Source organism: Pseudopodoces humilis, chromosome 4 (assembly GCF_049639895.1).
Source record: "Pseudopodoces humilis isolate 2021_Gansu_Grassland_sample_001 chromosome 4, ASM4963989v1, whole genome shotgun sequence".
In the NCBI taxonomy this organism is placed as follows: Eukaryota; Metazoa; Chordata; class Aves; order Passeriformes; family Paridae; genus Pseudopodoces; species Pseudopodoces humilis.
Window position 1 is genome coordinate 38,776,157 of NC_142203.1, and position 23,828 is coordinate 38,799,984.

Sequence of the window (23,828 nt, forward strand, 5' to 3'; positions counted from 1 at the left end):
TTGTGTTCCTTCAGCATTTTCTGAAGCTGCTTTTTCTGCAGGTTGGTTGTTACCTCTTTTTTTTTGTTGTTTGCTTGACAATGAAGTCTTAGTACAGGTGTTTCTTCCAAGTGGCAAGCAAGACAATTCAGAGAATTTTACTTGCTCAAAATGGAATCCTTCATTTTAATGCTTTCAGCCTTTCTGACATCAGTAGACCTGAAGATGTCTGCTTATGCATTCATACCATTTCCTCTTCTTAGAGCCACTTGAGCACTCTTTGGACTGGTGGCATTTTAGATTCAGCAGTTTTTCATTTTGTTTGGCACTGATTCTGAAGATATTCTTTAAGATAGTGCTGGCTATAGCAGATGCTGACTCTCAAGTGGGTTTCATGTGATTTCTCGTTTGGATAAATAGCTCATTCAGGCATATATCTGAGACCAGGCCACCCTCACAGAAGAAGGAACTAATTTTGTTTGATTCAGTCTTTCATGCTGATAAATGGAGAAGGAAAAACACTGTACTTTTGCATCATGTCCAAACCACAATACCTATTGCCATAGATGAATGTCTGTTGGTGCTGGAAGCTGACATGGCTGACCACTCAGTGCAAGAAGCATAGTGTCTGAGGGAAATCAGTCTCCTCATAAACACTCCTGAGGAGAAGGCAACCAAGTTAGCCTTATTTAGAATGCTAATGTGAGGGAAGCACACGACTGAAGAAAATCTCATGGATCTACTTGTGGTCCTGAACCACAAGGAATACATGAGGAATTCAGTCTTGGTTAGGAATTCCAGTGGTGGTTTTTTTTGTTGGCTTTTTTGTGTTTTTTTGGGGGAGGGTGTTGGGGTTTTTTTGGGGTATTTTTTTTTTCTTGGTGGACTGTGTGATTATCTTCAGAATCAGCAGAACCATTCTGGTTTGAGTTTTGAGCCCAAATGTCTTGAATCCCAAACTAATACTGTAAATGCTGGGAGATTTCTCGGTGGCTGTATGTATCACTGTATGTGTGTGAGCATGTAAGCTTGGGAATGGATTAATTTCCACAGAAAGTTCAGTTTTAGCTATTCCATGTTTTTGATATGGGCAAATCTCATACGTTTTGATACTTTCAGAGCAACAGGCTCTAAAAATAATACTTCTGGCTGTAAGATTAGGGTTTGCTTTCTTCTGTATGGCCACAGGGTGTTTGTAAACTGAATGTGCTTGGGATTATTCAGACTACATTGTATTATGAGAAAAACACACCTTTTTGTTCTTTATCTCTGTTTTTAAATTTTTTTTTTGTTGTGACATTGGCAATAAAGAGGTACAATATTATCATAAATGTTTGGACTTTTGACTGGTTGTTTGGTTTGAGGTGTTTCAGTTTGTTTGCTTGTCTGTTTATTTGTTTGGGGTTCTTTTCCCTTTTTTTGGTTGGTGTTTTGTTTTTCTTTTTTTCTCTTTTTTTTTCCAAAGCAGCTTCCAAACTTTGTCTAAAGTTTCCTACAGAAATTTTTTATTCCCTTAATTGGAATACAACATTAACCTCCCAAAAGAAGTCCTGTAGATAGGTATAGCCTTTTTTGACCTGTAACTTCCACCTTTGAATTTTTAATTTTATTTCTGTGGATGTGTTAATTGGTTATTTGGCTATTAGGCAGCCATTCATGCCATAGCAAGATTAAATGCCTTTGTTTGTATCCTGATAATGCTTTCCAGAGTATATCATGATGATAGGTTTTCCATGGATATCACAGTTGCTAGAAAACTGGGAGAAAAAAAAAACACCAGTAGGTTTTCTATGGCTCTGTGTTTGGTCTTTGGGTATGATTATCTTTTGCAGCTGCTGTAATTATTTTAAGATCTATCTTAATCTTCACATCTTTCATCCCCAGTTCCAGGGCAGCTGTGAAAACAGTGAGCCAAGGGTTTCCCTCAGAGCTTGTCATGGCGTATATCAGCAAGAGGATTGTATGGGCCCTCTTCCTGTTTTTCACAGATCTACGGGAGGCTACCTCGGTTTTGGTCAAAAATTAATTTTTTGAACTAGGAAAATTTGAAGTTGTACCAGTTCCTTATTTTTTGGAAACTTCTGGCTTATCTGTGAGACCAGTGTAGGTTGGTTTCACTGCGGATGTAGTTTGAACCTATCGTGGTTAATCCGTGTAAACTCATTATGCTGGCAAAGTGTGCCAAGTCAATTTATCAAGGCTTTGTTCTCATCATTTTAACTTTCATCACACTGATTTGCATTTCTGACAGGCAACAATACATGCAAAGTATTTTATAGTATGGTGCAAGTCATCATATGTAAAAAAATATCTTCGCATCCAGAAATCTATTCAAGCATTCAGATTTAAGTAAAATGACTTATTAATGTAGATGTATACTATAAACTGTATGAGTAAAAAGTAGAAATACTTGAACTACATATATGTTGTTTGAGATAAGAGATTTGGACTTGATGTCTTCTTCCCTCTCTTTTTCTGTTTAATTTATATAATAGAAAGCTGTCAAAAGCCAGACTTTATAATCAGGCAGTATTTTAGTATTAGTAATTTATAATATTTTAAATCTTTAATTTTCCAAGAAGGAATTCACTATGATTTACTCACTTAAACAAATTTACAAATTTAAACAAATAAACCACTCTTTGTTTATTTTTTCTTCCCAGGTAATGTCATTACAGTGGAGTTTAGATGGAAGGTGTTTTTGAAGGAGGTAGTTGTCTGTTAGTGCTGCTGTCTGAATGCCTGTTGGATATAATGAGTTTAAGAACTTCTGCTGGGCACTGTGCAAAATGCGTCCTTTAACTTTGGAATTACAAAACCTAGGAAATTATTAGCCTTATAAAAATCCATGTTAAAAGAAGTCCCCAGACACACAATGACAGAACACCCCAAACTGTGGTTGGTTAAAAGTGAATGCTTGGGAAACCATTTCTGTTGCGGAGATGTTAGTCAGTGGGAGGTCAGTAATGGCCCCCAGGCTTGTTGGACGTTTATTGAGGAATACTGGTTTAAATCAGTGTTAATGTCTCTGGTCACCTGGTGAAAATACAGGCATTACTTAATGGACCTTTTATTTTTTCCTCCGGCTTTCCCAGCAAAGCACTTCTAAATAATACTGTTTATTACATCCTGGGTAACAAATACACAGAAAACAAAAGAAATTACTCATTCAGCTTGATAATCAAAATGTCTCGTAATAAAACTTCTTGTATTCACTTACTTGTATTATTTTTACCAAGAAGCTTATTGCTTAGTAAGTGAATATTATATCCGAACTACATCGAGTTTTCAGAATTTTCATTTCAATCCCACAGTTTTTGTTCTGACATTAAATTCACTTTAGAACATCTTGGTATGTGCCAAAGAACATTAGAGAAAAAAAAAAACAACAACACCAAAGCCTAGTGAAAACAAAGTTGTGGGAAATAATCATGAGTTAAATGGCTGTTCAGCTGCTTACTTCAGATAATCAGCTCCTCTATAATAATATCTGTGCATCTGAGCAGTGAGAGTTACAGTCATTTTGTAGTAGATTCTTAAAGTCGAGAATTAATTTCAAACAGTAGGTTAGAATTAAGTAAAACCCAATCTGATCCTGAACAGAAAATCAGATTAGGATTTTTTTGCATCATCATTTAGCTATTCTGCTGTCTGCTGTAATGTAATTTTCCTGAGGCATGGAGACTCTTCCTATATTTTTACAGAGAACTTGGTATTTTACATTGTAGTTTTGAATGATTTCATACTTCAGAAAGTAGTTTTTCTTAAGTGAGTGTAACTTGAGTTGTGCAAGCTTTAGATACAATGTAATAAACAATTTTGCTACTGTTCACTTACTGATATTATGTAGATACTAAGTTGAAAGTTCCTTGAGGATAGCTTCAGGTATTATGTGAATGAATTACTAGGTCCTGCAAGTTTTCTTCAGATCACCCAACTATTGTATAATTTCTGAACACTATGGTACCTTTTAAAGTGCTGTTGAAGGAAATGATTACACAAGATGTATATAGTGATTAACGTTAAATGTTGGTATGAATCTGGTAGAACAGGAGCAGCATTAGTCGAGGCTGATACTTAGGGCCTCAGTTTTGTGGATGAATAGGGATTGTTGTGTATAATTCTGCCTGTGTTTTGTTTTGTTTTGTTTTGTTTCTTTACCCTGTAAGTGTATCTTTATTTACTTTTTTCCCTACAGATGAAAATCAGAAGGCTCTGATGTGGTGCCTATGTTGTCTGTACAGCAGTGAACCACAAAACGCTGTGGAACTGAAGGCCAATAGCTGGGTACGGGTAAGTGAATGAATCCTTCCCAGGGCTGCTTTGAATTAGATTGATGGTTTAAAGATGCTGCATCTATAGCATAGACACACTGTCTTTCTGCCATTTAAGAAACTGCTCCAAACACAAGTTGCATACATATTGTGTTGAAGTGCATATATATATATATTCTAATTATAACACAGTGGGTGTTCAGTCTCGTTTTAAATCTTAAAAGGATGAGGCATTTTACATTTGATAGTTTTGATGCTCTTGACTTCCTAGATTCACGAGGTCTAGTATCCTTGAATAATGAGCAGCAACCTCAAATCATGGTAAAAATATAAATGGAATTTTTAATATTTTTTTAAATCTTTTAGTCCTCACAACTCATGAGAGTGTAACAACCTCATCATTGTTTATGTACAGCTCTGCTAAAGCTGAAGATACTTCCAGATTTCTCTAGCTAGATAATTTCTTGCTTTCTAGTTTATTTTGTACGTCAGATTATCTAGATATGCATGTAATAAATACTAGGATTTACAAATTACTATAAAATAATTGGTGATGGTGATGATGCACATTTTTATGCAAGTAAACAACTATTGTTGATTTAAAAGCTTAGTCTTAAAAATATGTTCTCACAGTCTTTTAGGCAGCCTTATATACTTCAGTTTAGTTCAATGAAAATTTGAACTTAATACTAAGTAAAATCACCCTTATTTTTTTACCGTCTTTAATGCTTTCCAGGAGACTTTTAAAAGTATACTTTTAATTCAAAGTGTGGCAATGCTTGAATGCTGAAGTGAAATGACACAATTTTTCTGCCTTTTCTAATGTTGTAGTCTTGCTGATTCCTTGTATTCTTTGACAGGAAATAGGAGAGACACAGTACTATGCAGTTAGTTAGCAAACAGTGTCCATTTTCCTTTTGAAAAGCATAACATATATGTAAGCATTAATAATGCATCTTAATAACATATGCATTAATGATGATAAGTGGTGAGGGAGAGATGTACCCAGGCAGTCTACTCCAGACAGCAAAAAAACCTCAATTGTCTTAATCTATAGCATTTGACTCATCATTTGATTCATGTAATTGAAGGCGTTGCTGATATAAGAAAAAGTATCAGGTAAGCAGGAGCAAACAGCTGGAGATGGATGGAGATGAGGTTGCTGCTTTTGTCTTATACGGAAACTTATGTCAAGTATTTGATTCAAACCACCCTGCAGAATCAGAATCTGCAGGAATTTTTCCACCTGCTCTGTGTGTTTCAATCACCTGTAATAGCCGCTGTGACTTGATGGGTCAAGAGGTAACCTAAAGGTTAGGAAAGAGGGCATGGAGGAATTCAAAACACAAACATATCTTACTAGCTATCTCTATCATTCAGCATTTACCTGGTTGCCTTGGGATTAAAAGAAAGGGTATTACTAAATTGTTTTCTATAATTAGTAGAATTTCTTCTCAGTTTTTTACTGCCCAGTGGGCATCATCACAAAATTTTTTTTAAGAAAGTAGCTTTATTTCCCTTTTCTGATCATTGTAATTCTAGTCACCAGCAGTTGTGATACAGTAAGGACTGTCATGCTTATTTTTGCAGAAGAATGTAAACTAAATATTTTGCTACCCTTCAGGGATTTCTTTTGCCATCAGTGATAGTGATTTATATGTTAAAAAACCCAAAATGTGAGGTTGTATCTGATGAGAAAATTACATTATTTGGTCAAGTTAGTGTTGAATCTCATCTTCCTTGGCTTTTATAGCTATGTACACTGACTGTGAAATTACACCTTGCTTTTTTTGTCATGGCAAGCATGAATTCCTGAGGGGGGCCTTTCAGTCCGTCTTTGGCTAAGGTCATTGAGAGGAAGATCTCAAGTCTGAGATGATCTCAAGCACTGATCTCAAGTCTTTTGTTTTTAGCTACAAAATTGCATTTTCAAAGTTGCAAAAAATGTATTTAAAGTTTAATGTATTTAATGCTAGTTTACTTTTTAACTTTCCCACCATTGTCATAGAAAAGCTGTGTTGTTTTTAATGGCAGGAAGGGTAGCTACCCACTTGAAATGAATCATTACTACATTTCTGAAGCTTAAGATTGTGCAGGTCTGTAAGTCCTTTAGAAGAATAAAATGTGAAAAGAAATTTATTGACATTTAATTAAAGTGTGCAGTGTAGACAGCAGTATTTTTAGGATTAGATGCTGCTTAAAATGGTAGGTATTTTTGGTTTTGTTTGTGATTCTGAGCCTTAGTGTTGGAATCCAGGTTATATAGGTCTTTTGTAAAGCCAAGCACAGCACAAGAAGCCAAGATACATGTTGCCACAGATTTCTCACTAGTAAAAACGATCATGACCTGGTGAGACCAGTCTCTAAGAAAGTTATTTAGTTTCTCCAGCTGGCCTTCTCTGAGCAGAGATTTTTGGAGCTGTGAAGTATGTATGGTTTTAAGATAGACTTCTCTGTAATGTGGCTAGAATAGCTTCCTTTCACTGCATGTTACTCTTGCAATCACATTGCTGCAAACGAGGGCTTTTCTGAAGCAGGTTTCCTTTTTATTAACTTGGCCACACCTTCTTCTCTGCTGTCAGTTTATAAACTGTGTTTATGAATTGTTTATGACTCTGGAATTTATTTCCAATACTACTTTTATTTTATTGTGTTGGAAGGCTGTACATACTTATGAGAGTGTTACAGCCCATCTCTCTGTTCATTGGGTAAAACAGAAAGTTAATATCCTTTTAAAAATTTTTGTATTTTTTTTTTTAATTTATTTTTTTCAGTGCTTTACTATCCCTCAAATGAATACAAAGTAACAAGACAGTATATACATAAGAGCATAAACATAGGCCTAGAAGACATCTAAGCTTTGCCCTGTTTTAAGAGGTGGTTTTGTTTTTTTTTTTTCGTTTGGCCAAGTTTTCCTTTCTGAAAATGTGTAGTTTTTTCACAAATCTGTATCCTGTGCATGGCCATATCTATCCCCATCTTTCTTATAAACCCCCTTTAAGTACTGATAGGCTGCAGTAAGGCCTTAAGACCTTAAAATATGACAATTATATTTTCTACTTCGTCTATTTTATGGGTAGAAGCTTATGTTGTAGGACGTATGGCTTATATGTATTTGCTAAAATATGCTGAATGTGTGAGGCAAAGTTTGGAACTGGAAACTATTGTTTGTAGAACATAGATAGTAATGATAACATTGTTGCTTATTAGCTGTCTACTAACTTAGAAAAACAGTGGTGTATATTTTTATATACCAGTAGATGGCATTCTTCATACTACATAGAGGTATACATACATTAATTTTATATTAATATGTACACAGTTTTCTGTTTCACAGCATTCTAAATAATAAATACGCTTCCAAGGAAAGCTGAAAATTTATTTTAATAGTAGTCTCAAGTTTAGAAGCCAGCTTCTCTGCTGCCCTTATTGTGTGGCATTGTTTTGACTCTTAGTTTCTAATGTTGGTTGCACTAGTGAGAATTCCGTGTTAAGATTCCTGACATTTTTGGCAACAGTGCAGGAGCCTCACTAATAAGAAAATTAATTTTATTATCTTCTTTGCTGTGCATTCAGTTGAACAGTTTTTTATTTTTCTGCCTGTAATTTTTCCACAGTTGTAGAATAATTCTATCTGTGTTTCCACTTGTTTTGATAGTGACTAATTTTTGATATTTAAGGAGGTTTTTAGTATTTAGGGCTTTCTATCCAAGGATCCGTTATATTAAAGAGTGTGTGTGAACAGTTTATGTGTGAACACTTCAGACCTTGGTTCTGAAGTACTTACTGTGAAGAACTCGCCATGCAAATAGTTTGAGTAAAAAGAAGCATGAAGAAACAGCTATTCCTTCTCTCTCACCTCCTCCTCTCACTGCTATAGAATTACAAGTAATATTCTGAACAGCACGGGTTTTTTTTTTTTTGTATTTCCCCTTCTTTTTCCTTATTACACAGTTTCCTAGTAATTCATTTACCTATGGTCATGCTTTGTATTTTTTAAGGACAATCTATCTATTTATAAAGAATGTTTGTAGTATGTCTCTCATCATATTACTTGGTTCGCTGTTCCCATGTTTAATTTATTCTGTTACCTTTCTTTTTACTGCTGCTGCTTTCACGACTCGATTTTCCGTAGGCGCGAGGTTTTCCCCACGATGTGTCGGGTGCAACAAGTCACGCTCTCTTCTGTGTGAGGTCCCTCGCCGGGAGCCAGCCTTCCCCAGTGCATCAGCACGGGCCAGCTGCGAGAGCAGCCAGGAGATGGCGATCTCTGCCCTGAGTGGTCGCCACTGTGTCCGGCACACGTCCCTGCGTGCACAGGCGTGTCACTCAGATGTTGCTAGGGGTTAAACTCACGGTGCCACTGCTGTGGCCCTTCCCAGGTGTTCCCTGCGTGTGTCCCGATAAAAAGGCAGTATTTACACGGTGGGTTGCTAACAATTGCTTAAACTTGGCGTGGAATGGCCTGGGTTGGAAAGGTCCCTCCCACTAGACCAGGTTGCTCAGAGCTCCATCCAGCTTGAAAACTTCCAGGGTTGGCGCATCCACAGCTTGTCTGGTAAGCCTTTGACGGTGGTTTACTACCCTCATAATAAAGAATTTATTCCTAATATCAAATCTAAGTCTACTCTGTTTTAGTTTTAATCCACTTCCCCTCGTCCTGTCACCACATGCTCTCATAAAAAGTCTCTCCATCTTTCTTGTAGGCTCCCTCCAGGTGCTGGAAGGCTACAATTATGTCACTCCAAAGCCTTCTCTTCTCCAGGCTCATCCCAATTCTTTCAGCCTTTCCTTACAGGGGAAATGCTCCATCCCTCTGATCATCTTGGTGTCCCTCCTCTGGACTCACTCCCACAGCTCCATGTCCTTCCTGTGCTGGGATCACAGGGCTGGATGCAGTGTTCCAGGTGGGGTCATACCAGAGCAGAACAGAGGGTGAAAATAAAACCTGGGCAGTTGTACGTTATGCTTTATTTTCAGCTATTCTGTGTCACAAAAGTTTTCCTTTCTTATTTAAAACTAAGACCAGTCATTAAATAAATATTTCTCATAAAAAAGGAAACAAGAACGTTTCCCATATTTCCTGGTGCTAATGGATGCCTGTTCTGGAGACTTTTGTAAACACACAAGAGATTCTGAATAATTACAGGCTAGTGATCGCTTTTGTCATATTGCATTGTTTATGTTTGGAGTTTTTTTAGGTTATTCCTATAATTTATGATCAGTTAAAGCCTTGAAGCACTGGAACAATGTATTTTTAGAAATTTTATTGTTATACTATACAATTATTAATGTTCTTAACATTCACGACAATTTTAATGCAATTTTTAATTGCAATATACCCTATGGAGAGGGTAGGAAATGCAGATTTTAATTTCTAAGGTTATAATTTCTAAGCTGATTGAAAAAAAAAGGCCATCCAAATTGGATCCAATAAACCCCAGTCTTACAAACTTGAAGGCTGACTCACAGCCAAGAGATCACAGTACAAATCAGAATTTGGAGCAAGTGGTGAGCTACATGATAGCAGTTATAGTCCAAAGTTGTGATTGGTTGTATTCATCAAGCATCAATTGGACAATTGAAGCCAAAAGAAAACAAATAAGGATATGCCAGTCAAAGCTAAAGCATGGGGAAATGGAATACTCATTTTGTCAGGGCAACTTACCAAAGCAAATCTGACAGGGAGGGAGGAAAAAAGGTGAGCTGAAAGGAGATGCAGCTCTAAAAATACTTGATTGAACTGAATAAATTTTGCCAGAAGCTGGGACAGTGGACCAAAAAAACCAACCAACCAAAAAACCCGCCAAACAAACAAAACCAAAAAAAATCCCAAACCAAACAAACAAAAAAACAAACAAAAAAAGAGAAACAAAACCCCCCCCAAAACCTTCCAGTTCAGTGGAGTAGTACTCAAAGCTGAAAATGCCCAGATGCTCTGTGACTCTTACCTGAAGGCCATCTTTTCTGGTATATTTTTTGGGAATACACAAACCCAATGCCAATGAAAGGTTACTGATTTAAATATATAAAAAGAGATGTGATAATGACACAAAAAGAGGGATGTTTCTGGCTGGTGGCAGATATTAAGCTTTGCATAACATCAGGCTTGCTTTTAGAAAAGTAGTTCCAGTTCAGCCCTCTCCACAGGAAAGCTTTAAAGTTTGTTTACTTGGTTATCATTTGGGCTGGGTACAGCAGACGCTTTTTGTCACCAGGTGGCAGGAACATATTTTGTAAAAGCTAAGAAGTTCTATGATTCTCAAAGAAAATAATGATACCCAAACCCAACAATAAGTGAGTATGGTCAGAAACTCCAAGTCATTTTTGAGCAATGCAGAATTCCTGCGCTAAGTGAAACAGGCACAAAGGGTTTTGCACAGGCGTAACACACCTGTGGAGAAAAGTAGAGCAAGACAGATTGTACTGAGAATGTCACACATGTGGATGGACTGTGTAAAAAGTCTTCTGAATATCCTTCATCAAGTGGCCTGAACCATCCTTACGCTGAGTCTACTCTTGTGCAACACTCTTCAAGAAGCAATCTGTGCAGATCTTGAAAAGTTTTCGAAACAGAACAGAATAAATAATTTATTAAAAAGAATCCTTTTTCATATTTTTGTGAGCATCTCTTAAAAAAAACCCAGAGGTGGTATCACTGCAGTCATGTCAGTTAAAAAGGGAAAATGCTGCTGGTTTTGCCATGGGCCTAACAAAAGCAAGAGTAAGAAATCATAGTCATCGACTGACCTTAAAATGGTTGTGGATTTATTTTTTTTTAAAAAATTGAGCTTCATCTTAAATAATAATAAACCAGTTGTGGCCAAAAGTTCTGCAAATGAATTCAGAAATGAAACACTTTTAACATTTTCTTAAGTATCACATTTGCAAAGGTAACTTCAGACCCTGAACAGAATTGCTGTTGGCTGGAAAATTCAGTAAGCTTTTATAAAAAATGCATTGAGGCAAAATGTAGATCAACTCTTAATTCATATAAGATCTGAGAGTATTCAATAGAGAGGCTATTAGAAAAGACTTATTAGTGACACCTCATGAAACTGAGTATTGAGACCATTATATTTCAGGGGCAGTGGAGAGTAGCTCAGTGACACTTCTGCAGCTGTACCTTGACACTGAAACGGCACGGTTGCACAAGAAGAGCAGGGCAAGTCCAGTGACAATCACCAGCTGTGAGTCCAGTGGCTGCCACACCAGCCCCACAGTGACGAGGCAGGCCCAAGGTTTAGCTGTGAAGTCGGGGTCAGGCTCCAGGGCAGCAGGGTGTATGGCCAGCCACAGGCACGGCTGCAGCTTAGCTCAGGCAAGAACCAAGTGCCTCGAAAGTGTCCCTGCCCATGGTGGGTGTGTTGGAGTTAGATCATCTTCAAGGTCCCTTTGCAACCCAAACCATTCTGTGATTCTGAGCAGTTTGTACAAAGAATTGGAATTACAATATTCTCTTCTTAGGTAAGAATGTTGATTTGATTTTGGGGCCAATACTTGCCATCTTTCAAACTCATTACGTGCTATTTTTATTTGTATGCATGCTTTGTCAGATGGTTAGGAAAACATTAGAAATTGTTAGGAAAGGACATATGTTAAAAGTAATCCAAACATAATGTAAAGAGCTTTTCTCTTCTTTTCCTAAAAAGTATTCTTTTAATAATGAATTCTTTATAGGAGAAAATCTTCAAGTTCATGTTTTTCTAGGAGACAGGAATTTAAGGTAACATGAAGAAAATACGTAGTGCACAAATTAGAGTGAACCTCAATATCTATTCATTAGTTTGCTTTTTTATGTTAGGAAGAGCCTAAATTACTTGTGAATTGTCATTCCACAGGGGAAACGGGCCCCAAGACCATCTGATGGAAGAAGTATTAAAGTAATGTCGGATTTATAATAAAGGATGTCTCTATGAGATAAGAATACTGCTTTAATGACATATATGGGTAATGTGTCTATTAAAAGGCTTATGAGTTGCTAGAGGATGTACTGAGAAACATATTTTTTCCTTCTAATCTTGACAACATTGAAAGAAAGAGATTAAGACCTGAACAGAGATATCTGAGTTAAAATTATGAACATACTTCACCTGCTATTTATTACTGAGAAAGTTAAAGGAGGAAGAATCTGTGTCATAGAGCATAGGCTTTAGCAGGGTTCTATTATAAATACAGCATTTTCAAACTTTTTTGTTGTCATTTCTCCTCTCTACAGGGAAAAAAAATGGTAGTATTTGGACTAAGATAAGTAACTAGTTGTTTTGGACTATTTCTTACATTTGTGGTACTATCACTGCAATATTTTAGCATGATAAAACACAAAATAATCAGAAGGGAATGTCAGTGCAAGAGAAGGATGGGAAGGAATGGAGCTGGGGATCTGGTTTCCCCTAGCAGTTATGGGGAGAGGGATGTCTATGTTCCAGGAGGCATGCATCCAAGAGACAAATGGAAAATGTTAAGTCTCCTGGAGGCCAAAGTAGTTCAAAGTTACTTAATCACTTTCTGAGACTCAATCTCGTGGTTTTACGGATCTTACGGGTTTTTTGGGTATGTTTGGAAAAGCGTTGTCATTCCTTCTCTAACCTGTGCAAATAATCATCAGGAACTTTGATCACTGCAGAGATCGTAGTGTGTTCCTTCAGATGAAAGACATCTGATGGTGATTAAAGTATGTATCTTGTTTATACTTTTCCTATTAATTTTTTCTGTGTTTTTCACTGGTCCTTCAGGAGTCTTTGTAGCAGTTTTCCTCAATCACTATATATGGAATTTACCCTTGCCTTCCATCAACAGCTTATATGTAAGAGGGTCTAAAGATATTTCTTCAAAGTGGTCTGGAGTGCTTGGAGATAAATGGGCTTTTACTCAGTCATTAATTGTTTTCATTCAGCCTTGCATGTGATATATCCTTTTTCCCTCTTTTGCTAGGTGGTGGCACACTGGTTAGTGTAATACCTTACAGTTACAGCCAGTAGACAATCTGTGCTTTTCACAGGAGCATCTGCAGCCAACTCCTGGCAAAATTGTTGGAATGGTCAAGGCTGACTGTACCATTTGTTAGAGAAGAGTGCAATAACAGCTATATGTTGTGCACAATAGTGTTGTACTGCTTAATTTTTGTGTGGTAAAACACCAAACAAAATGAAGAGAATGCATGTAGTGTTAGTTTTGAACTCCTTTACCAGTTAATGCAGAGATCAGAATTCAAAATAAAAAATCTGCTTAGAGAACTGCTACTTATTTTGGTATTTAGGGCTTATTTTGTTGTTTTCAAAGTTGCTGTTGCTATTACATATTAAACATTCTTATAGAGGAAGGGAGCAGTTAAAATTACAACGTCATCAGAAATGTTCAGTGTATGTAATAACAAAGTGACAGAAATCTGATAAATTGGTGCTCTCTATAGCCACATCTTATCTAGAATTCACAGAGTTTTTGTGCTGCAAAGATCTAAAACAAAAACTTTGCTCATTATAGAGATGTGGGGTAAATGGGTGGTGTGTCAGACTATATCTTTAGGTTAAAGTGAGTATTTCAGTAGTATATCTACTTTCTCTATGTCACTGGCTATCCTATAAGGTAAAATTTTTTAATAAACTTAAAAGAGAAGTATTTAAAGTATCCAGTTTTCAGACCATTTGTGCACATTAAAAATAACTTGCTATTCAGGTTCAATGTTTTTCTTGTTGGACAGTGCTTACCCTGGGGTCTTGCCACAGCAGATGCAATAGATTATAAGAAGACGGCAAGTATAATAATTACAGCATGGAACAGACTGCTGGCAGATACAACATAGCATTCTCTTTAATCATAGTGCTTCCCATAGTGTGGGTGGCCACAGGCTGCAAATGTTTCAGTCAATCCCTTCTCCATGCAGCAGTGGTTGTAAAACAGAGCTGAAGTAAACAGCATTCCACAGACCATTAAGGGGTATTAATTCTGAAAAAATATTCACTCCTCCTTTTGGCTGCTTGCTTCTGTCAGCTGTTACCTATCAAATCAGTTCTGCTTGAGCTAAATAGTATATGATATAGTGTCTATGGGCCCTTTAAAAAGTTTGTTGTGGTCTGTTGCAGTTTTTGTTATTAGAATACTTATTACTTTAAAACCCGAATGTTTTGCTAGATTTTGCAGCAAGAAATAACCTCTGCTCTTACATTAAATGCTGTATTATGTTAATTTAAAAGCTTTTCTTCCTGTTTTCATTCTGCCAGTTTTTTTTTCTTCAGTGCCCAGTGTGGTTTTGCTGTTTCTGTAAAATGCATTATTGTCTCTCTAGCCATTAGCACAACATCTTTTCTCCAACCAAAATGATGGGGAACTTTCTGGTGTTTTTTAACCTTGTGGCCAGTTTACTCCTTTGGAAGCTGATTTCACCTCCTTAATGTTTGATGTGTAGTCATCTGGAATCTGAGTTTCATGGAATAGATTTAAGCAGCTAAAGTTGGTGTCATGAAAATAGTTACAAAGCATTTACAGGCCTTTTTTGGAGTATGTAAATCAGCCGCAGTTGAGGACAGATGACTTTATTTTATAAGCACATGTGCATGAAAGGATATTTTTTGATGGATGATTTTACATTGTAGTTAGCCATATGTGGAATCAAGTATGTAAATGAGCTTGAAAGAAATGTCTTAAGTGTCAATGGGTAACAGATAGTTCAAAGTGAATTTTTTTTTTAATCAAAACAGAGGACAGAAGACTTACATGAAACATAGGCATGTGTTTAAGATCTGACAATTAATTAAAACCTAATGGATTAATGAACTCTTAATGTGATAAGAGACTTTTCAAATTTTAGATTGCTGGTTAAAATTTAATTTTAAGAATCAAGTTGGCTGGCTTTGCAATGTGTCCCAAGGGAGTAAAGAGCAAGTCAGGCACTTTTCTCTGTCCTTTGTGCGATTGGTTTGTGTCCCAGATAGCAAGGACTTTATCCTGTTCAAGTGAGTGCACTTCCTAAGGTACACACCTTAGGAAGCCCACATCTCATCTCTAGCAGTGTTTGCTAAAAGTTTGACATACCTGCCTCTTAAACTTGCCAATGTACAGTTCTGTTAAAGGTTAAAGACCCCAATGTTCTTAGGTATGGTTAGGTATGAATGAGGGGAAATATTGCAATGAAAATGGGAATTGGCTGATGAATCAGAGACAAGTAATTGATAGAATGATAGTATATATACAAGATTCCTAGTAGAATATGTTCTGAAATAATTTAATTCATAAAGGCTGGGAGGGTGATAAAAGATGTTAAACTTACTGAAGAAAGAGACTGGAGCTGGATCTTTTTTACATAGAAAACATTTTAGAATGAAGATGGCTTTTCACATACAGCACGTAAACTATTTCTAATCCTTATTGTCTTGAAGTTTTACTGAGTTCACTGTCAGTATTTTCTTTTTTCTGTTGTTCTTTCACTTTTGTAAAGTCAGCCAGAGGGAGTTCTTGGTCATTTTGAAGATTTTGAAGATTTTACATCTGAATAGTCTAAATAGTTAGTCTTCTCATTAGCACTTTTGAGAATCAGCATTTTAAGCTCATTTGGACCTTCTCTGGTCACCTGTAGATAGTTATATTGGCAGCATGTAGGAGAATTTGCAATGTTTTCAAATTTGCAAGCATTACCATAGTCTTCTGTTGAAAATAGAATGGTATTATGAATGGGCTGGGAAAAAACAGACCTCTCTTCTTCAAATATAATTCTTTAACAATGCCAAGCTAACGTGATTATATAAAGGATTTCTCAGCTTCTAGGCCAAAATAAACAAAGGCTAAGTATGTCAAAGAACAAAATGAGAAACCAAGAATTCTGCTTTCTTGCAAGGCTGCTTGAGCTTTAACAGCAAGTGTCACAAATTGCTAGCCAGCTGACATTTCTCAGAGCACTTTAGTTGTGCCAGGTGGCTCTAGTAAAAATAATGATTTGTTACTGAGACACAAAAAGAGGCCTGTATTTGAAGAAATTATACTGGTATTAGATATTTTTGCTCTGTGTAATATAACTGTGACCAGCAGTTGTTGTATTGCCATTATAGGTGTATTTTGTGTTTTTTAACAGCATGATACTTAGGAAGTCCAACCCCAAAGTGATTAAAGTAATTTTAATGAATATTATTGTAAATTAGGTGCAGTATTTGCAATGTGTACCTATTGGAAGTATAAAAATGGGTACATACATTCATTGAAAAAAGCATAAATTTGAGATTATAATTTTTCTAGAAATTATGTAACTCACACATTTAAAGTGAAAGTGGAATAATCTTGCAATCCATCTACTCTTTCCAAATTTATTCATCCCTCTTTTCTACCTCATTTTTGTGTGGATTTAAGGAATTCTTCAGTGGGAAGCTTGCTTTTTGGCTTTTGAAAATTGTGGAGGGAAGAAGGAAATTAATTTTAAATCACTGGCTAGTTAAACCAGAGAGCTTTTAAAAAAAAAAAATAAAATATTTACGGTTGACTCTGGTTGAGCTATTGAATTTCCTTTTGTAAGTTAGTGTAAACGTGTGTTTTATTTCAGCATCAAAAGTCTCCTCTTTTTTAATATAAAGAGTAATAGCACTTTCTAGGTGGGTGTTTCTTAAAGAGAAAGGAGAGAGAAAAGGGAAGGAGATTTGAAACTGCTTTTCCTGTCTGAGGCCAAGAGTAGACTCAAAAGCTTGCCAGCCCAACAGTTCTTCAGCTTCCTTCTTATGATTTCTGAGGGTTTTGTTAGTGACTTGCAGGTGGAGCTTAGGCTTTGGAATTCATCCATCTAAAAGTTGTAGCATCTTAGCCACAGTAGTAGTGCAACATGTTTTTACTGTACCGGTGTCACAGGAGGTAACTGAGGTTGAATTGGTGAGGGAAAAACAGTACAGCCTTCCCTTCCCCTCCCCATAATTTTCTTTTCCACATTTCATTTGGAAATTAGGATCATGTAACATTTTTCATCCGTTTTAGGAAACAGAGGTAGAATATGAGCCTAGTCTTTTTACTAAGCTATGTGTATCACCAAGAGTAATACAGTTCATAGCATGTTTAATTTCTAAAGAAAAATCATATTTATCTCAATGGGTTTTTGAATTTTTTTTTTTCAATTAAGTTTTTCTAGTAGGTTTTCATGATCCTTTAGTGTATTTTTGTCATACTTTTAAAGTCTTTTTAAAGAGAAAATTGCAGGTAAGGTTGTTGAAACAAAGTTAAGGAAATTGGCCTAATATAAGGGCACCTAAAGCAGTTTTACTGAAAACACTTACAGAAAGTGAGCCTGCATAGTTCTTCGGGGATAGAACAGTGTTAAGGGTCATCATCAGGTAGAGCATGGAGAACTTCGCAGAATCCATGTTTTCATGTCTGGGAATATGTGAAAAGCAATGAAATCTATGTATTAATTTTCTGAAAGAATAGTATTATTCCTGTTGGGGTTTTTTGTTTGTTTGTTTTATTTTTAGCTCAAAATTAATAGTAATTCAGTCTAATAATTTATCTGTAGATTTTCTGTAACTTGATCACACGCTTGAATGACAAGATCCTTGTTTCTGTAGGAGTGTTTAACAGAATAATTTGTTTATGATCAACTAGTCTGTCATGGTTATCAATGGAGATTTAGATGTAGGCGGGTATCAGACTTTCGTTCCGAGTGAGGAAGGACTAAAATGAGAAGCTTCAGTAGAATGGACTTGTGGCCAGCAGTTTTATTTAGTGTGCTGGCACAGAAGTTAGCTAATGAAAACCATCTTGTAGATGCATGTGTCCATAAACTGTCCTGAAACAAGAAAACTCCCTGACAGTAAATGTCAGAAAGAAATGTAGGAAGCAAACCTCTTCTAGTCCTGTACACAGGCATTTTGACTCTAATTAACTAAATTACTGAGGAATATTACATGCTTTCTTATGTGAATTGAAACTGAAGTGGTTTCATTTTTGCAAAACTTCTGAGTGATTAATGGAATAGACTCAGTTTTGTATAGTGAGAGGTTGTGTTGACTGTCTAATTGAAATGTATGTGTGTATGTAATTTAACATTTTGTCTGTCTGGAATGTGTTTTAACCAGTTTTAATTTCAAAGGAGAAACTGGACTTTTTAGGTAGGTTATCAATGGTATATTTACAGATTATTTTAAATAATTTTTTACTGTTTTTTTAGCACAATATGCTCTCACATACTACTAATAATTGTTCACAAATATATGCCATGTAATTTCTCCTAATCAATACACTGAGAATTTTATAAAATGTGGAGAAAACAGAATAATTTTAAGTAAAATAGTTTTTTAAAAGCTAGATATTGAAATCTGTATAATGTTTGATACCTTATATTCTTCTACATTTTGATTTTGGTTTGTGGAAAACTATTTTCTGTCTTCCCCTGGAGTGACAGAGAAAGTGAGCAAGAGGTCTTAGAAGCAAAATTAAAAGTCACAAACTTTGTTATGAATGGATAAGTGTGTGGAAATAATATGAATTGTGTTATGTCAGCGTCCCAGTCCAGAATTGATTTCATAAACAGTTGGTGAAATGGTCTCTGAATTAATGTACTGCTTTGTCATTTACAGACTTAGACACTATGATTCTTCAGATCTGGCTGCATATTTCATAGTAAGAAGGTTTTAAAGGTACCAAATATGTTTGTGGTTTTTTTGTCAATCATTTAAAACTCACAGGCCTTTAGGCAGGATTTTTAAGAAAACATTACTAAAAAATACTTAGAGGAATTTGTTTTGGTCTGAGCTGCTGAAAGCTGGCAAATAAAAAATTAATTTATATTTACAAAACAAATCAGAGCAATGTGTATATATTGCTTACTGAGAACTCTGTCTCAATTATTTAGGAAGTGATGTGGGCTGTTAGGATCCTACCTTTAAAGAAAAATGCTATTATGTAGTATTTTTATTTTTTAAATTATGGAATCATATTGTCTGATTTATCTGTAATGTTGTAATTGATCATACAATTTTGAAGTACTTTCTTAAGCGAGCTTGGGAAGAGAATTTCACTTCTTGTCTTCTAGACTTGTGTTGAAAGCCATAGGCCGTCCGGCTGTAGAGAAAACACCTTAGAGCAACAGTGATGTGCAGACTCTTGAAGTCATTGACATATGAGAAATTCTCATTCCAAAGTCTAATCAAATGCAAATAAGAAATGGTACTTACCTCTAAAGCTTCCTCTGAATAAGATTCAGTTTTTTACATCTTTTTAAATCTACATTTCACCTGCTTTCTTTTAGCAGAGCTGAGGAAATCTGGTTCCCATTGAAGCAGATAGAAAGGTCAGAAATAAACTTGTTACTTGACTAGATTTCAGAAATTTCCCCTTGGGTATCCATGCTGTACTAACTCCAACAGATTCACACAGATCATAGTTTTCAGCAAAATGTAATTAATAGTCTCTTCTCAAAAAATAACTGCACTTTGTGTTTTCAAGCAGAATATACTTAAGGGAAGTATTTCATTAGAATAAATAACAGATTATTCTGTTTCATCCTGCCATACTGTTGCTTTGCTAAACTCATCCAAGATGGCAAAAAATGAGCTCAGTATCATCGCTGGGAAGTCTTAATTAGTGTCAGGTTTAAATGGCTTATCCCAGTGAAATCATCCATCTCCACTGTTCAAAATACATTGGAGCTATTGATTTTCACATCTGCTTCTGAAGACATTTAAAACCATAAATATTTTGGAAAGAGTGTGTTGAGAAGTTCCCAGAAATAAATTGGTTTATCTGGCTCCCCTGGAATGTCTTTGAAACTTTGTCCTAAGTTCCAAGACAGTTGCTACACAAATATAGTTACTAGCATAAAACTTGCTATGTTGTAATAAAAATCAAGTTCTATTTATGTGTTGATGCCTAATTTCAGAAGTAACTGTGTCTTTAATTCAAGCTTCTATATTTTTCCTCATTGACATGTGCAGGAAAATATTGGCTCTTTCTGAAAGAAAAGGGGTAAAAAGGTTCAGAGCTTTTGGATCCCTTGGTGAATAGAGCCCAAAGCATCTCCTGCTTTGCTGGATTTTTGGACACTAGTTGAGTTGGTGCCTGCCTGGGGCTTTGTCACTTAAATCAGTGGAGGGACGAGTTCTGAAGAAAAGTAATTTCCAGGCTTTTGTAGGCACATCTCATGTGCCTCATGAGATGGTTGTTACAAAGTTATAGAGTAACTCAATGAATCCTTTATAGCACATGGAAATCAGCCTTCATTACTTAAAGAGGAGTATCAAAAGAGTAAGCTTAGCTTATGTGAAAAGTATTTTAGTTGCTTAGTCCTCTTTAGAATTGTTAGAGGTTGGAGAAGACCTGTAAGATCATCAGGTCCAATGTTAACACTGCACTGCCATATTGCCACCTAACCATGACCCAAAGTGCCACATCCACACACCTTTTGAACACTTGGAGGAGTTGTGATGCCACCACCAATAGGGTAGGCTATTTCAATGCCTGACAACCCTCTCAATGAAGAAATTTTTCCTAATATCAATCTCAACCTCCCCTGGTACAACTTGAGACTATGTCTTTTTGTCCTGTCAGATTTTATTGAGATTGTAACAAAAGAGACCGATCTCCACATGGCTACGTCCTCCTTTCAGGCAGTTGTAGAGAACAATAGAGTCTACCCTCCTTTTCTCCAGGCTAAACATCCCCAGCTCCCACAGCTGCCCTTCACAGGACCTGTGCTTCAGACCCTTCACCAGCTCCTTTGCCCTTCTCTGGACTTATTCCAGCCCCTCAATGTCTTGCAGTGAGTGGGTCAGAATTTGACACAGGATTGAAGGTGTGGCCTCACCAGTGCTGTGTACAGGGGAGCAGTCACTGCCCTGCTCCTGCTGGCCACACTATTGATGATAGAGCCCAGGATGCCATTGCCCTTCCTGGCCACCTGGGCACAGCTCATGCTCAGCCATTGTTGACCAACACCTGCAGGTCCTTTTTGGCTGGGCAGCTTTCCAGCCTCTCTTGCCCCAGCCTGTAGTACTGTCTGTGCTTCTTGTGTCTGGACCCAGTGCTGGGCTGATGCAGCACTTTATCATATTAAACTTCATACCACTGGCCTCAGCCCATTGATCCAGCCTGTCCAGATCTTTCTGCAGAGCCTTCCCACCCTTCAGCAGATCAGGTCTCCCACCCAGCTTGGTTTCATCTGCAAACTGACTGAGGGGACATTGTAGAGGATCAGACCTAAGCATGTTTTGTCTCAAACATTCTGAGTATTGCTACAGGAAAGGTGTTATTAGGGGAGAAAGTCCTGCGGAGCTGGAGCGGTGCTGTTCTGAGCCAAGTTCCTGCCGTGCCTTGAGACTCATGCTTAGTCCCCCACCGCCATCTCACTTCCTGGAGAAGGGCTGGCTGTGCATGAGTGAAGAAAAACTGTGTGACAAGTCTAGTTTACATAAGAGGCATGCACCAGGTGAACTGCAAAAAGGATTGAATCAGATCCCCTCTTTCTTTATTCTATTTTTCTCTCTTTTTTTCTCTGGCTTTCTTTCTCTTTTCTCTCTTTCTCTTCTCTTTTTCTTTTGTTTTCTTTGTCTTGATATGCCAGCCCTTGACCATCCACAGGATAAGAACCATTGTGATGACTGGAGATGATATGTTTTCTTCACTTGCTTTACCCCAGCAAGTCATATCCTATCCCATACTCCATAGTGAATTCTGTTGTGGGAGTGGGGAGGTGGTGGAGGTATGCTATAGGATGTTGGAGGTATGAAGCCGTGTGCTTATGCTGATAAGACAGATTATGAGTTTATGTCTTTGTGGTAATGCTCATAGGACTATCTGCCTGTTAAAGATCTTAAAAATCTCTGTGCAGCAGTGAATTTTGAATTATGTGCAGTATTACTCAGTATAAATTGTATCAGTAAAATAAAGTCACTTGCAAGGTTGTTCAAAGAAGTTGGTCATTGTGAGGACTTTATAAAAATTTATTAATTCCGTTTCAGGTTGAATGGGACTTTAATCCTAGGCCATGGGGATAGATTTCTTCTCATGCAATTACAACCCAAGTGGTTTCCTTCTTACTCAGTGATGAGAGAAATCAAGGAAGAAGTAACTTCTGATGTTACAGTATGCCTGACTGCTGTTCATTTTCCAAAATCAGCCATCTTGATTCTGGAAATGCAAAAATAAAAGACACCTTGGGATTTTTTTCTTTTGGAATGCAGTATTTCTGCTGCAGATCCACTTTTCTGGCTTGTAGAATGTGGTATTAATGTATTATACAGTGAGTGGTAATTGAGTCACTGACAGGAACAACTGATGATTATGTAGATCTCCAGTTAATTTTGCTGGAGTACTGTAGGATCCATAACTGATACCATCAAAACAAGAGTGCATTTATTCTTATCATGTACTTGAATACCTTGTAGGTATTGATCTTGAAATGGTTCCTTAAAAGTCATCAGTATCAAATAACTGATTGATACTGTGTAATGTCATGTAATATGTCATGTTTTTTGATTTTCCAAAATGCTTTTGTGGGGGATTCATAATGTAATACTGGAACCTGTCACAAAGGTTCGAATATTTGTGTTGCTTCCTATATATGTGAGAAAATCTGAAATCTACATTTCTCCATAGTACTTTCTGAAAGAGTTAATTTGAAATATTCCCAAGCCCTTCTCTGCAGGGCTGCTCTCAATCCATTTATCACTAATAATTGGTATTGAAGATTGCCCCAGTCGAGGTGCTGGACTTTTCACTTGTTGAACCTTCGGGAGGTTCACACAGACCTGTTCCTCCTACCTCTGGATGGCATCCCTTCCTACAGGGAATCAACTGCACCACATCATCTGCAAACCTGCTGGGGAAGCACTCAATCCTGCTGTCCCACTCAGTCCCATCCCGTTGATGAAGACATTAAATATTCCTTATCCTAACAAATCATTCATCAACTATGAGTGAAGCATCAGTATTAATTCTTCTTCCAGACAGCGCTCTGCTGATATAGAGAAGTGAAAGAATTATCACTTACAACCAGAATTATGTAAGAAGTAAGTAAACCACTTTTTCTAGAGAGGAGAACTTTCTGTATATGTTCTAGAAGAGTAAAAAGGCTTTAAAACTGAAAAAGACAAATGCTTTAACTTAACATTAACAAATACCTTTGTTGCATGTAGGGATGTCTCAGGCTTTCCACTGCAATGCTGTCAGTAAAATGAAATACATAAGACATTGAGCTGAATTTTAAATGTTTTCCATCTTTAATACCTATTTGTCTTCTATAAATACCTAATAGCTCCTTTCATCTTGACTACAATATCTCCTTGCCTGTGTTTCCCTTGCCCCCTTCTGGCTGTTCAGAGATTTTGTACATTTCAAGAAAAAAAATACCTGCAAATTTCTTGCATGATCTAGTAAATTGAAAAGGAAACAGTAAAAAACCAAGCCAACCAAGAAAATAAGTAAGCAAAACCCCAAAACAGTACCAAACCAAAAACCAACACAGGAAAGTGTTGCAGGTCATATGCAGACTCTGATGATGTATAGTCATTTTTTCTTCTCTTCTATTGCTTAACACAACACAGGTTATTACAGGTTATTACTGGCTATTACACAAGGGTAGGGGGGGAAGTAATTTCCAAAGTACTCTTCACA

The 23,828-nt window shown here is 36.7% G+C and overlaps 1 protein-coding gene across 2 annotated transcripts in view; it reads left to right on the forward strand.

Moving 5' to 3' along the window:
* Window positions 1-23,828, forward strand: part of FANCC (FA complementation group C) — a 71,239-nt gene that overhangs the window by 16,429 nt on the left and 30,982 nt on the right. For both annotated transcript variants that reach the window (XM_014252227.2, XM_088054289.1), the window contains exon 4: window positions 4,178-4,272. In XM_014252227.2, coding sequence (XP_014107702.1) covers window positions 4,178-4,272 — 95 coding nt within the window. The remainder of the gene's footprint in view (window positions 1-4,177; window positions 4,273-23,828) is intronic.